Source organism: Helianthus annuus, chromosome 3 (assembly GCF_002127325.2).
Source record: "Helianthus annuus cultivar XRQ/B chromosome 3, HanXRQr2.0-SUNRISE, whole genome shotgun sequence".
NCBI classification, from domain to species: Eukaryota; Viridiplantae; Streptophyta; class Magnoliopsida; order Asterales; family Asteraceae; genus Helianthus; species Helianthus annuus.
In genome coordinates this window covers 173355151-173370163 of record NC_035435.2, presented here as the reverse complement: position 1 = coordinate 173370163, position 15013 = coordinate 173355151, and the positions used below count along the sequence as shown (strand labels likewise).

At 37.3% G+C, this 15013-nt stretch overlaps 1 protein-coding gene across 1 annotated transcript; it reads left to right on the top strand.

Moving 5' to 3' along the window:
* Positions 1-12028: 12028 nt before the first annotated feature.
* On the top strand, positions 12029-12902 carry LOC110928362 (transcriptional regulator TAC1-like). Its single transcript, XM_022171397.1, has one exon. The coding sequence runs from the start codon at positions 12256-12258 to the stop codon at positions 12802-12804; it is 549 nt and encodes a 182-aa protein (XP_022027089.1). The 5' UTR covers positions 12029-12255; the 3' UTR covers positions 12805-12902.
* Positions 12903-15013: the final 2111 nt, after the last annotated feature.

Here is a 15013-nt window from a genome sequence, read left to right as displayed (position 1 = left end):
TTTCTTCTGTGTAATTTCCTTTTTTCCTTAAGATAATTAAATGATATATTTCTCTATTTATTTGCAAAACGCCAAAAAAAATATTACAAAATGTTATTGCTTACAAAACGCCAAAAATAACAAAAAATATTTTTCGTGCTTAATATTTTCTCGGTTATTGTACTTTGTCATCTTGGTCTGCATAACGCCATTTAAAAAAACGTCAAACTTGGAATATGGGACGTCTATTACCGTAGAAACTGATAAAACTGAACAAAACAGTAAATACGCACAGTAACTAAAAAGACGGTTACTTTATTACTATCATTTATTATAATAAAAAATTTCGTCTAAACTGCGCGCCAAAAAACTCCTATAGGAGAGGGGTCTCTACACAATGAACTAATCACACCCAAAAAAATAAACACCATGTTCCCTAGAAACCACTAACTTTAAACGCAAAGAAAATGGTTAAAAAACCACAGATGGCAAAGCTTTCGATGAATGGATTCTTCTCTGAGGTTGGTATCTCTATAATCTTTTGCTGAATGAGATTGACAAATATTCAAGAAAAAGAGACTGATGACAGTGATATGTCATCATGTGAGCTTTGTTCTTGATGAATATATACATGGCATGAACGGATCAACACAAGTGTAAAATGCTATTTTGGACTCCATTATTATAAATAACATCGAGCAAAAGTTGATCTTTAATGACATGCCACCAAACAAGAATATCACATCAAAAAACAGGATGCCACTAACAAGCTTCGTCTAAAAAAGACGGGGTTTATGTAGAAAAGTTGGCATCTAGCTAAGGTATTCAAAGGTTCAAAACGCCAAAACAAATTCAAAAAGAAGAGGATGATGACAGTGAAGATTTGGATGAGAATTTAGATTACCATTTTTAATTTTTTTTCTTTTTCATTTCATATTGTTTTGTTATCAAATTTTCTGTTGTTTGTTATCTAATTCTCTCTCTCTCTCTCTATATATATATATATATATATATAGGGAGAAGATCATGCGAGAACCACCTCTTATTGTGAGAACCACGAGAACCAATGTGAACACACCAAAAATGCCTAAAAATAGCTAAAAATCACACAAAAATTTTTTTTTGAATTTTTTAATATTATTTATAAAAAAATCGCTACTTTTCGAAGCAAAATTTTTTTTTTTGGCTTCTAAAAGTAGCGATTTTAACATAAAAAATATTAAAAAATTCAAAAAAAAATTTTAGATTTTTTTTTGATTTTTTTTAGATTTTTTTTAGATTTTTTTAGGTTTTTTTGGGGTTTAGTGTAGGTCCCTTTTCGCGGAGGATTACGAACCTAAACCTTGTTATACAAACCTACTAGCGAGTGCGGAATCCAAGCTAGCAAGCAAACCGAGTTAGTAGCAAGTAGAGAAACAAACACACAAGTTCACCGATTAACACAACTTGTATTAATGCAATGAGGGTTCGGTTACAAGCTCAATGTTTACAGAAATGTTCTATAAACTCTCTAGGTGTGTGTGTGAGTTCTGGACAGAATGCTCTCAAGAAACTCTCTATCTCTCGGTATCTTTCTGTCTGTGTGTGTCTGTCTGCTGAAACTCAACACATGCATGGGTATATATACCCAGCCCATGAAGTCTGGATCGAAGGATCTGATAGATGGTCCGAAGGATCATCTATCGATCATAGTTCACACGAAAGATCAGCATGGACCTCGAAGGATCATCCTTCGAGGTCTAATGGTCGAACCATGGTCGAACCATATCTTTCGATCACCTCGAAGGATCAGGTGTATCCTTCGAGGCTATCCTTCGATCAGAACATCTTTCAACTGTTGTCCAAGTCAAACCGGAGGATGGTTGACTTGGTCAACTTACAACACAAATCAGGACATCGTTTATATCAGACCGAATACAGACAAAGTACAGACACAAGTGCACCAACAAGTAGGTCCCTTTTCGCGGAGGATTACGAACCTAAACCTTGTTATACAAACCTACTAGCGAGTGCGGAATCCAAGCTAGCAAGCAAACCGAGTTAGTAGCAAGTAGAGAAACAAACACACAAGTTCACTGATTAACACAACTTGTATTAATGCAATGAGGGTTCGGTTACAAGCTCAATGTTTACAGAAATGTTCTATAAACTCTCTAGGTGTGTGTGTGAGTTCTGGACAGAATGCTCTCAAGAAACTCTCTATCTCTCGGTATCTTTCTGTCTGTGTGTGTCTGTCTGCTGAAACTCAACACATGCATGGGTATATATACCCAGCCCATGAAGTCTGGATCGAAGGATCTGATAGATGGTCCGAAGGATCATCTATCGATCATAGTTCACACGAAAGATCAGCATGGACCTCGAAGGATCATCCTTCGAGGTCTAATGGTCGAACCATGGTCGAACCATATCTTTCGATCACCTCGAAGGATCAGGTGTATCCTTCGAGGCTATCCTTCGATCAGAACATCTTTCAACTGTTGTCCAAGTCAAACCGGAGGATGGTTGACTTGGTCAACTTACAACACAAATCAGGACATCGTTTATATCAGACCGAATACAGACAAAGTACAGACACAAGTGCACCAACAAACTCCCCCTTGGCTGTAGCTTTGTCTTTATCTTCTATGGTTGTAGACTCGTCTTGAACTTCGACGGTCTTTGGTCTTCGAGTTATCAAAACTCTGATGTCCTTTCAAGTCTTCAATGTCGGAGGATCTTCAAAGTCTTCACGTCTTGCAAGCAGAGAGTGTATCAACAAACTACCCGTATCATGTAGGAAGTGTGTTGACAAACTCCCCCTTAACATAAGCTCCCCCTTGAGTTATGCTCGTGAATGGACTTTATCTTTATGAAGTGAGATCCTTGTGGTGTTGAGGATGGTCAGCGGCTACTCGATCATCTTCATCAGTTGAGCGCCTTCTCGTCGTGTCTTCATTCCAAAGCTTGTCATCGACCATGTTCTCCTAGCCTTTAGAATCTGCACATGCAAGAAATCTAAACGCGTAATGAGAACAACTGCTTGGAGTATAGTATAAACAAATGACACACGAATGACCATGTCATAATCAAACACCGTCCGACAGTTTGAAAGTTAAATAAATTTATCAATTTTTAAATTCTAACTTTCAAAATCTGCAAATTTTTGACCGTTTATGAAGATTTAGTCACTTTGGTTTTCGTTCAGGTTTCAGGCAACGAAGACTCGAGCTCCAACATCGTACGATCGAAAATAAAGCAGAAATAAAATCTTTTTGGCTTTTATAAAATTTAAAAGACAACAATTTAGAATCCTTTGAGTGTTATCAAACGACATCACCGCTAATGTCGTGCTGATATGCACCAAACGACGAAACTGTTTAAAAGAAAACAATAAACGTTAAGCAGTAAATAAATATATACAAACATTCTTTTTGCGAGTTTCGAGGGTAAGAGAATCATATCAGTGTACGGTCATGCCAAAACACTCTTGTTGTTCAGTTAGTTAACATTTAGATAAGCATCCTATAACAATTATCGGTATTGTTGTCCACTTAAGCTCAACTCATCAGATGTAATCATGTTTAGAGGATACGTTAATGTATGATTTATACTTACCGACCGGTGTTCATCCACATCACGACACATTCCCGTATCAAGGTATGCACGAGAGTTCATCTTACCGGTGAGTATACCAATTATCATCTGTTTGACCGTATAAAATGTGAGATACTCACTTATTTTGAATTGAAAACAAGCCCTTTGTGATAAAATCACTTATTGATGAGGAACTTGATTTTCATATGCATGAGGGCACAGGTGCAAGTCCGTGAACAGGTCAGTACTTTCGTACAGCAGAGAGACGAACTTGACACCCGGATAAATGTGATATATTATCACTTATTTGATATGGACATGTGATTGTTTATCACTTATTTGATATGGACATGTGATTGTTTATCACTTATTGAGGTCGAATGCAGTATGCAATATATACACGTATGTATAGTATCATGGAAGATCTAGACTTGCGTCCCCGTTCTTTTTCGGTAAAAGATACAACCATGATACCCAGATGATAAGCAGCATAAAGACCGAATATCTCAGAACCTCGGCAATCTATCAAACGAAATTTCGGTACTAAGACCATATGCCAATGAATGGTTCCCACCTGGTCTTCAGTCGATTAAGATTTATATCACCCTGCACACTTTAAAATGATTGTGAGCCTACCGATACATCTTATATAGAGCTGCTTATCGTTTTGCATTTAAGGTTTAAAGAGGTTTGGATAGACCACTGATGTACTATCACTTTCTCTTTTGCTCGCCAGGAAACTCATTTTTGTTTTTCTATTGCTTTTGTGTTTTTGAAATTTTTCGATGTTTTTGGATTTTCTGATTTTTGGATTTACTCCCCCTAAAATCAATAAACTAAGATAAATTTAAAACACACAAAGAGATTTTCAAAAATGATTTTCCGATGTTGGTTTACTCTTGTGCTTGACCTTAATGCCGTTTACCAAAATTAAGTTTTATCAGAAAAGATTTAACAAATTTTGGAAAAATGAGTTGGCATGTCGGTAAGCGGTGCGAACCATGACAACATTGATGAGTTTCACATTGAAACAATCACGTGTGAGGTGATATCCGAGATCAACGTGTCAGGTCAAAGAGTGCTGTTCGAGATAATAATAATTCACAAAGTAGCTTAAATATCGACAAGTATAGGAGAGATTAAGAATTTAGAGGCGTATCCTGCAACTGTTCCGTGCATTGCAAGGAATCTAAGCACTCTCCCAACTGGATATCCACCCGGTGTGGACTTCAAGGTCGAATTTGCAACTACTGAAAAATCTCTTGACAGCAACAAGCTCATAAACCTCCGGGTCCGGCTGGTCTTCCACATTTCACCAGCGAAGGTCTTTGACTTTCTCTTTCAGAAATGGTGTGCGGATGTTCAATCCATGCAAAGGCATCGGCACACATTTCACTTCATTCGTTCCTGAGGACCCGATCAAAAACCAGAATGACCAAATTTTGACACGTTTTTCATTTGGTCGAATTTTGCAACTTCATTCATCCAAATTTTCTTTTTCTTTTCTCTCTCTCCATCAAAGGCAACAATTTCTTCTGTCGCCTATCTTGTGCAAGGACATTCCACTATCAACAATCCTAAGACTATCAATAGTTCATCCTGGAACTTCCTGCACACTCACTCAGAGATTAGTTGGAGAGAGGGACCCAAGCCTTCACAGACTTGGGTCGTCCGTCATCATCGAGAATTGTAACATCCATTTCCCGATGATTCGGAATTGATGTAGCTCCCCCTGAAACAGTTACCGGTTTTGGTATCCAAATCTCTTTCTGTTTTTCATGTTTAACATCCGATTTAACAGATTTTGTTTGAATAATCTCCGGTTTTAAAATCTTTTCAACTTCTTTTCTTTGTTTCTTTTTCTGTTTCTTTGCTCGTTGTTTAACAAGACGAGGGTCCTGTTTTGGTGAAACAGATCTTTTATGGTAATTGTTACCATGGGGGGCATCAATTTTTGTCTTTCTCTTGGTGAAATATGGACAATTCTTAATGATGTGCCCATACTCACAGCATTCAAGGCATGATCTCCGCTCAACAAACCTCGGAGTATCATAACTGCAATAGCCGGATGATGAACTTCGTGATCTTGAGGTACTTGGTCCTACATCACAACCGTTTGTGTGTTGTGTATAGTTGTTTTGACTGTTTCTTTTCAAAATTTTACTTTGTTTAACAAAATCCTTATTGGATTTGTTTTTGGAAGTATCAATTTTATCAGTCCCTCTTGATTTCACGAGGTTTATCTTCCGAACCTTTTTCTTGTTTTCGCCCTGTTTGCCTTTTCTATTCTCTTGGGCGGCATGACTTTGTTCACGGGGATCATCAACCTTTTCTTTCAACTTATGAAGATATGGACAATTTCGAATGATATGTCCAATTGTTCCACACTCAAAACAATATCTTCGTTCAATAATCCCCGAAGCATCATGTGATCGTCTTGCCGACGATGATGAACTCTGTGATCCCGAGGTACTGGGTTTTGAACAGTTTGGATCATTTCTTTTCAAAACTGTTGCTTGTTTAACAAAATCTAAGTTAGATTTGTTCTCATAAGTTTCGATTTTGTCCGTTCCCTTAGATTTCACAAAGTTCACATTCTTGTTTTTCTTTTGGGTCTGTTTCTTCTGACCCTGAGTCGGTGCCTTTCCTTTAGGTTTGGCATGGTTTGGCTGCCTCTTCTCTGTTGGTAATTTCTTATTTCCAAATTGTTTCCGAATTTCGGCCTTCGGAATAGGAGGACACTGTGTAACTGTAACACGTGGTCCTGTCTTTCCCAAAAACTTACTTGTCGAATCTTCAAAGACTTTACTTATTAAAGATTGATTAACATTTTTAATAGGAAAATCTTTGTCAGAGTAGATTTTATCATCACCAACGAGAGTGTACAGCAAGTTCACACCCTCTGACTCTTTTGCAGACGAGGACTCGATTGCAACAGTCTTAGTGGGTTTTACAGGAGGATCACATAGAATGTAATTCTCGAGAGGTATGTCCCCATCTTTGACTTCCGCATCAGACTTTGCTGGGATGGTATCATCAGATTCATCATCAGAAGAATCAGCATCCTCAATGATGACTGGTGGATCCTGATTCAGTTCAGCAGAAGACACACATGCATCTGCTGAAGTATCTGAGTCTGGTGATACATCTTCCTTGTATCCGAGTCCTGCTGCAAACTCCTTCACATCTAGAGGAACAGATGGTTCAAAGAACACTCTATCCTCCTCGTCAGGCATCGCATCATAATTGTGTCTCACAGGTGGTGGACATTTCTTGTATCCTATGCATGTGACATCCCGTTTTTCTTTCTGAACGTCAATGATGTGATCCAACACATAGCTAGAGCTCAAATAACTATCTAGCTTAAGTTGGATCGCATCACTTTCGGTTTTCACACAAGCCATTTCTTTTTGCATTGTCTCAAGACGTGAGATATACAAATTAATTTCCGTTTGTTTTCTGGAAACCATTTTAGTCAATTCAGTTTTATCTTTCTTTAACGTCTCAATCATTGACTTAAATTCTTTTTCATGGTTTTCATAAAACATATTGGCTTCTGTGCATTTTGAAAGATCCACGGTCAACTTCTGGTTGTGGATAAATGTCACATCATATTTCTCTTGCAAAGCTTCGTGTTTGCTTTGCAATTCACACCACTTGGCATTCAATGAAACATGTTTGTCTTGCAAGTCAAACAAACTAGCCTGTAAGGCATCATGTTTGCCTTGCAACTCAGACATGTTTGCCTTTAATCTAGCACAATCATCACAATCGACAGCAGTTGGTTCATCAACACATACCTGACTGGAATTACTCTCAGGTGTTGGCCTTTCTGCATCAGAATCAATACCAGATCCATCCTCACTTGAACTTGAAGTTGTATCACCCTCCACTGAAGTTGAAACATCTTCACCTGAACTTCTAACATGTTCAGAACTGTCATCATTCCCCGAGGATCCACCATTGCTGACATCTTTGACAATTTCAGCATACAACGCCGTTTTTGTCTGACTACTGTTCTTAAGAAGTGACGATTCTACAGTAGAATAATGGTGTTGTACGGCAACTGGGGGTAATGGATGTCCATACATGTCTGTGGTGGGAGGCGGCTTTACAGGGACTTGTATTGGATTGCCAAAACAATCTGTTGTTGTTATTTTCGGTTCACTTTGCCTTTGATTGATAACTGATGCCCACATTTCTGCAGTAATTCGAGGTGGTGTGGGAGGTTCGGCCCATAATGGAGATGACCTTGTATTCGTGTATTTTCCATCGTCTGGAGCCGGTGTACCCCACCATGAGGGAGTGACACCTGAACTTGTATATTCACCATTATCTGGAGCAGGAGTTCCCCACCAACTCGGATTCATCTTCGACAAGAAAAATAAATTCTATGTCAAAGTCACGAAGGATGATTGCCACCCGAAAGATCACACAGCCGAAGGATCCTGGTCGAAAGATCTGAGATCACAGAAACTTGTTAACAATAAACTGACCACAATCGAAAGATATAACCTTGTTCGAAGGATCAACAGTACTCGAAAGATTACTGTTGACTCTCGAACAATGATCTCGAAAGACTCAAGAACACGAAAGATTCTCTTTTGAAAGATCCTTATCTTTCGTGTTAAATCCTTATCTTTCGAACAACAGATCTCGAAAGATTCACCAATACGAAGGATCCTAATCTTTCGGACACTAGTCTTTCGATTAGATTCCTTTCTCGAAGGATATGATTCAGACTTCGAAGGATGGGTCGAAAGATAGTAATCTTTCGAGCCTTCCTTGATCGACAGATATCGAAGGATAATCTTTCGATGCCGAAAGATATCTTTCGAGAGCTCTGACACAATCTGATCTGATGTGAAAGGTTGGTGAAAAGGTGACAGGTTGGTGAAGGTCAACTTTCGGCAAAAGGTATGGTCAGACGTACTTTCCCACCAACTTTGAAAATTTTGCCAAAAATGAAATCCTTATCTTCAACACCAGTCACCGGAATGTTAACCGGAGATTTAACCGGAAAATACAAAGTCACTTAAAACAATTTTTCAAGTTACCCAACCCCACTTTAAACACTCCCGGTTAGTTTAGACACGTTTTTACTCAAAGAAAAAGCAAGAAAACAAGTAAAAACAGGTGCAAAACCAAGTGTTTCAACACACCACAACTTGTAAAAACCCGGTTTTAAACAAGGTAAAGAGCCAAGCTCTGATACCACTTGTAGGTCCCTTTTCGCGGAGGATTACGAACCTAAACCTTGTTATACAAACCTACTAGCGAGTGCGGAATCCAAGCTAGCAAGCAAACCGAGTTAGTAGCAAGTAGAGAAACAAACACACAAGTTCACCGATTAACACAACTTGTATTAATGCAATGAGGGTTCGGTTACAAGCTCAATGTTTACAGAAATGTTCTATAAACTCTCTAGGTGTGTGTGTGAGTTCTGGACAGAATGCTCTCAAGAAACTCTCTATCTCTCGGTATCTTTCTGTCTGTGTGTGTCTGTCTGCCGAAACTCAACACATGCATGGGTATATATACCCAGCCCATGAAGTCTGGATCGAAGGATCTGATAGATGGTCCGAAGGATCATCTATCGATCATAGTTCACACGAAAGATCAGCATGGACCTCGAAGGATCATCCTTCGAGGTCTAATGGTCGAACCATGGTCGAACCATATCTTTCGATCACCTCGAAGGATCAGGTGTATCCTTCGAGGCTATCCTTCGATCAGAACATCTTTCAACTGTTGTCCAAGTCAAACCGGAGGATGGTTGACTTGGTCAACTTACAACACAAATCAGGACATCGTTTATATCAGACCGAATACAGACAAAGTACAGACACAAGTGCACCAACATTTAGTTTTTAGCATTTTAGCTTGGGGGGGTGGGGTTAGGTTTTTTTAGGTTCTTTTTAGGTTTTTTTTAGCATTTAGCTTTTGGGGGGGGGGGGGGTTAGGTTTTTTTTTTTTGGGGGGGGGGTTAGGTTTTGGTTGGGGGGGTTAGGTTTTTTTAGGTTTTTTTAGCTATTTTAGGTTCCCCTCCCTGTATATACATACATATATATATATATATATATATATATATATATATATATATATATATATATATATATATATATATATATATATATATTTATATATATATGTATATACAGGGAGGGGCTCATGCGAGAACCACCCTTATTGTGAGAACTTTGAGAACCAATGTGAACACAACCTAAAATAGCTAAAAAAAACCTAACCCCCCCCCACCCCCACAAAAAAAAAACCTAAACCCCCCCTCCCCCCCCCCCAAGCTAAATGCTTAACCCCACCCCCCCCCCCAAAAAAAAAAAAAAAAAACCTAAACCCCCCTCCCCCACCCCCCCCCCCCAACCAAGCTAAAATGCAAAAAACTAAACCCACAAAAAACCTAAAAAAATCTAAAAAAAATCTAAAAATTTTTTTTTCAATTTTTTAATATTTTTTATGTTAAAATCGCTACTTTTAGAAGCAAAAAAAAATTGTTAAAAAAATTTTATTTTTTTTTTGCTTCGAAAAGTAGCGATTTTTTTATATAAAAATATTAAAAAATTCAAAAAAAAAATTTGTGTGATTTTTAGCTATTTTTAGGCATTTTTTGTGTGTTCACATTGGTTCTCGCGGTTCTCACAATAAGAGGTGGTTCTCGCATGATCTTCTCCCTGTATATATATATATATATATATATATATATATATATATATATATATATATATATATGTGACCGCTAAAATGAAAACCACCTCCAGTTGTAAGAACCATGAGAACTACACCGTACGGGGCGAGTTGGGCCAAAAAAAAATTTCATAAACGTAGAGCCATGTATTATAAACACATTTGTAAAAAAAAACTCAAAAAAATGTCGTGTGTGTAGTTTTGAGCACAAAAAGTTTGTGTTTACGGGTACCGTAATAAAATTTACGGTACCCGTAAACACTAACTTTTGGTGCTCAAACCTACACACACGATATTTTTTTTTTTGAATTTTTTTTATAAATGTGTTTATAATACACGCATCTACGTTTATGAAAAAAAATTTGTCCAACTCGCCCCGGATCAAAACGTTCTCATTGTTCTTACAACTGGAGTTGGTTTTCATTTTAGCGGTCCCATATATATATATATTTCGACATGTCAACCCACGCTAGCTAGCCCACGTCGTTACCACACCCTACTTTTTTCAGGGTGGCCTGGTGGAGCTCATCTCCGCCACATATTAACCCAAGCCCCACATCAAGCAGTCTTAGAAACGGTGTTTTTCGTTTTTTTTTTTTAAGAGTCTTTGTCTTGTAGTGAATAATATTTATATTTTAAGTACCTCAAATTTGTATATTTTACTGTGCCCCTTCAAATTTTGTCTTTTTTTGTGTTTAGGTTACAACCTTTTTGGTAAAGTTTCCGGTTTGTCTATGTTTTACGCCAGCTTGCGGTATAAGTTTGTGTTTCTCTGTACTTACATTTTACGTCATATGACAGTATAAAAGTCATATTTTTGTTTGATGATTTTTTCCGATTTTAATCGTTGTTTGCTTACTATTTAACACAGTTTTAAAACCCCTGCACCCGCAAGACGCAGGTTAACCGCTAGTTATATAATTATACTGACTTGATATTATAATATGCACTTTAAAATTAAATTCCAAGAAAGGCTATAACATTTATTTTGTGATTTCATGGTGATGGCTTCCATAACTCCCAACGTTTAAATATTGTAATTATGTGTATATATTATAAAAAGACATACTCTAAATTTACAACATTTGTATGCATAGAGATGTGTATCTTATGCTTTGGAGGTTTTCAAACATTTGTATGCATAGAGATGTGTACCACATATCTTGAAGGGGTTTCAAAAATAAAAAATGTTTCACTTTTAACCAAAACTATTTGCTTTTTTACTTATAATGCCAAACCTTTCATCCTTTGCAATTTAATCTTATAATTTTTGTACTTTCAACTTTGTTCTTCTATACTTTTCATCTTACGTAAATTTTTCATTTTACGTTCCGTTCTAAATTTTGCGAGTTAACGCAATCCAATGTGTGTGTGGTTCAACGTTTTTGCGTAGTCTATTTTTTCACGTTTGAAAGGTTCGTCGCAACACGGGTCCTAGATCAACTTAGTTATTCTTTTCTGTGTTTTACGTTTAGGTTTAAGTTATTTACACTAACACGCTACAAATTGAGTGTTGATGGCACCACCGCAATGCGGGAGTGCTTAACACTAGTTTCAACAAAGAATACACATGCATGTATGCATATGCATGTATTTTTTTTAACGCAAAGGTTACTCACTCCTAATTTAGCCCCAAATTAGCGTATACATGTATTTACTTTAGCTACTTTCGTAGGATTTTATTTGGCATTTTGTAGTCGGTATTAAAATACCTATTACGTCAGCTTTGTATTCATATAAGTTATACAGATAGGTAAGTTTCCGGGCCGGCCGCTTACAGAAACTAGCAGCAAGAAAATTCATTTTTTATGTCATAATCCTTTGATCCAATGGATCTTTTGGTCAATATAAACTCCCTTAATTCGTCTCTACCATTTTCCTCTTCAACTGTGTCAACCCTAAACTTTATCACCATTTATTCTCTCTACAAAGAAACTTTCTTGATCTTGATATATCCTAAAACCTAAAAGATATCCTTCGGACATCCTTCTTGTAGTTATGGGTTCTGGAAATTCAGATACGTCCAGCGATCACGAAACTAGTCGCTGCTCGTTGTCTCCGAATAGCTCGAAAGATCAGGGTTTAGGTCGCTCGTATGAGTGTACTTTCTGCAAAAGAGGGTTCACAAACGCTCAAGCCTTAGGAGGTCACATGAACATCCATAGAAAAGACAAAGCAAAAGCCAAAAAACACAACACTGCTTCAACCAAACCCGATAAAGATCATTCGACATCGGTTTCTTCGAGATCTTTCAGTCTTACTCCTAACGAAGAGGCTCAGTATAATCTTGGTTCTTCTTTAGGGTTTCGGACAGGTGATCATGGTTATCAGTTTACACCATCAAACCCTAATTTTCATTGGGCTTTGGCTGCCAAACCGTTCGATGATGATCGTGCCCTTCATGAGGAGCATTTGAGGGTGAATTTGAACCTTGGAATTGGGAGTTCTGAAATGGAAACTAGCAATATAGAGAGTACAAAAATAGGGCATCAAGATTGGGTTGAAAATGATGTTGATTTGGAGTTGCGTCTAGGTCATTATCCATAGTTCAATGATGATCATACAACTACTATATATCATATTTGATCGATGCTTTTTGCCCATGTAAAGTGAAGGAAAGAAACACATTTTCAAAGTGGAAACAAGGATTGGCTATTTTAATTACATCTTAGGTGAAGTACTTCTTAATTTCATTCTATATATATTTGTAAGTTGAGTGTTTATAGTTTGCTTGGTATATACTACAAAACTTATTTATATGGCTGATTATTAATCATGTACTATTGTACTCTATACAACTGAAGTATATACTAATTTGAACAAAACTATTTGAAATTGTTAAATTCTACATTAATTCCTTCTACTGCCCTCAAATTTACTAGAACCATTGGGTGAACCTAGCTCGGAGAAATAGTAAGGTTATTGTCATGTGACATGGAGGTCATAGGTTTAAGTTGTGTTGCAAAAACTTGGGAAAAGATGAGGTACATTAAACCCAAGTTCAAGTTGGCATACCCATTGGACAGTGGACACCATGAATGCATGAGCTTCGTGCACCAGGTTCGTCTTGTTACATACTAAACGAGAGAACTCAACCCAAAAGACTAGTCTGGTGGGTGAGAGAGCTCATTTGGTATATAAACCCCACATCAGTTGCCCATACAACCGATATGGGACAAGTCCTTGCAATGGTATAATTAGTCCATAACAACCGACCCTCCTTAATGGCCAACATCCTCGTTGGTCAAGTCTCATACCTTGCAATGGTATTAGTCCATAACAATCGACCCTCCTTAATGGCCAACATCCTTGTTGGTCACGGCTGGTTCTCTCTAGGCCACCACTCCGAGTTCTGGCTCGGATACCAATGTTACATACCAAACGAGAGAATTCAGCCCAAAAGACTAGTATGATGGGTGAGAGAGCTCATTTGGTATATTAACCCCACATCAGTTGCCCATACAACCGATGTGGGACAAGTCACATACCTTGCAATGGTATTAATCCATAACACTTTTTTCTTGGGACAATAAGAATTCGATAGGGATATCTTAAAGCCTTAGACTTTTACAAACGGTAATTTCCAGATCGACATGAGACCTTGGCATACTTGATTTTTCTAAGCAAGCAACTGAGAGTAATCCTATTATGTGATTTAATTTGTCTTGTTTCAGGCTACTTACAGTTTAGGCTTTATTGCACTTCTAGTTAACAATTCTTAGTTTTATATATGCGGCAACAATGCTTTCTATATTCAACATATTATATGGATCATAATTTCTTAAGTCAACATGATTTGTTGTCTTTGTGTTGGTCACCTTGGAAAGCATAATTAGCTGTAGTCTTTTCTTGTTGTTTAGTTTTTTGGCCTGTCTAAATTATTAACTTTTCTAAATTGTATAAAACTATGCACCATACTGATCTTATGTTTACCAACTAATTGGTATGATCAGGTGTTAATTCAAGCATAGTGTTTAACTCCCAAGTTAATTAATTGTCATCTTCACCTACCTTCTCATTTTCTGTCAAGTGGATCTTTAATCAACTTAATTTTTTTAACTATCAACCTCATTTTCCCAAGAAAGATATGTAAAATTGGTATACTTGACTACTTGAAAGATATGTAAAATTGGCATACTTGACTACTTCCACCACCAAAATGCATGATCCTTCCATTGTTCATATAGTTACATATATGCCTCTTTTATGATTCTTGGTTTTGCTATGTTATGCATGCACTATTGAAATGCCCAAAAGAATAGTTACAGTGATTCTTCTTAAAGACAAGACACAAGCTCCATTTTGCAAGTTATAATTATTCTCACAAGAACACACAACATACGTACTTATATATAGTATATACTTTTATACTTTCTTTATGCTTTTGCGTTGAAGTAATCAGTTGGCATTTACTCTTTATGTTAAAAATTTGTCAATACCTAAAAGTGTCCTGTAGATCAACTTAGGGGACCCGGGGTGGGGATTAATCCCCGTTATAAAATACCTCCATGCGTGATACAAGCTACCAAATCACCGCCACCCATAGATGTTAACGTGTGAATCTTTATTCACGTGATAAAATTGACGCGTGATAAAGGGAACATATGAGGGGTGTGAGGGTTTATTGTTGGGTGTTGTGACTGATGGTCATTTCCACTAAAAAGGTTGTGAGTGATAGAATAATGGTTGATGACAATGCGGAAATTGATTGGATGTTGTGAGTGATAAATGGGTGATGAGTGATAACCACCCCTAC

Coding starts and splice junctions, on each gene's coding strand:
- LOC110928362 (XM_022171397.1), top strand. CDS start 12,256: ATGGGTTCTGGAAATTCAGATACGTCCAGCGATCACGAAACTAGTCGC.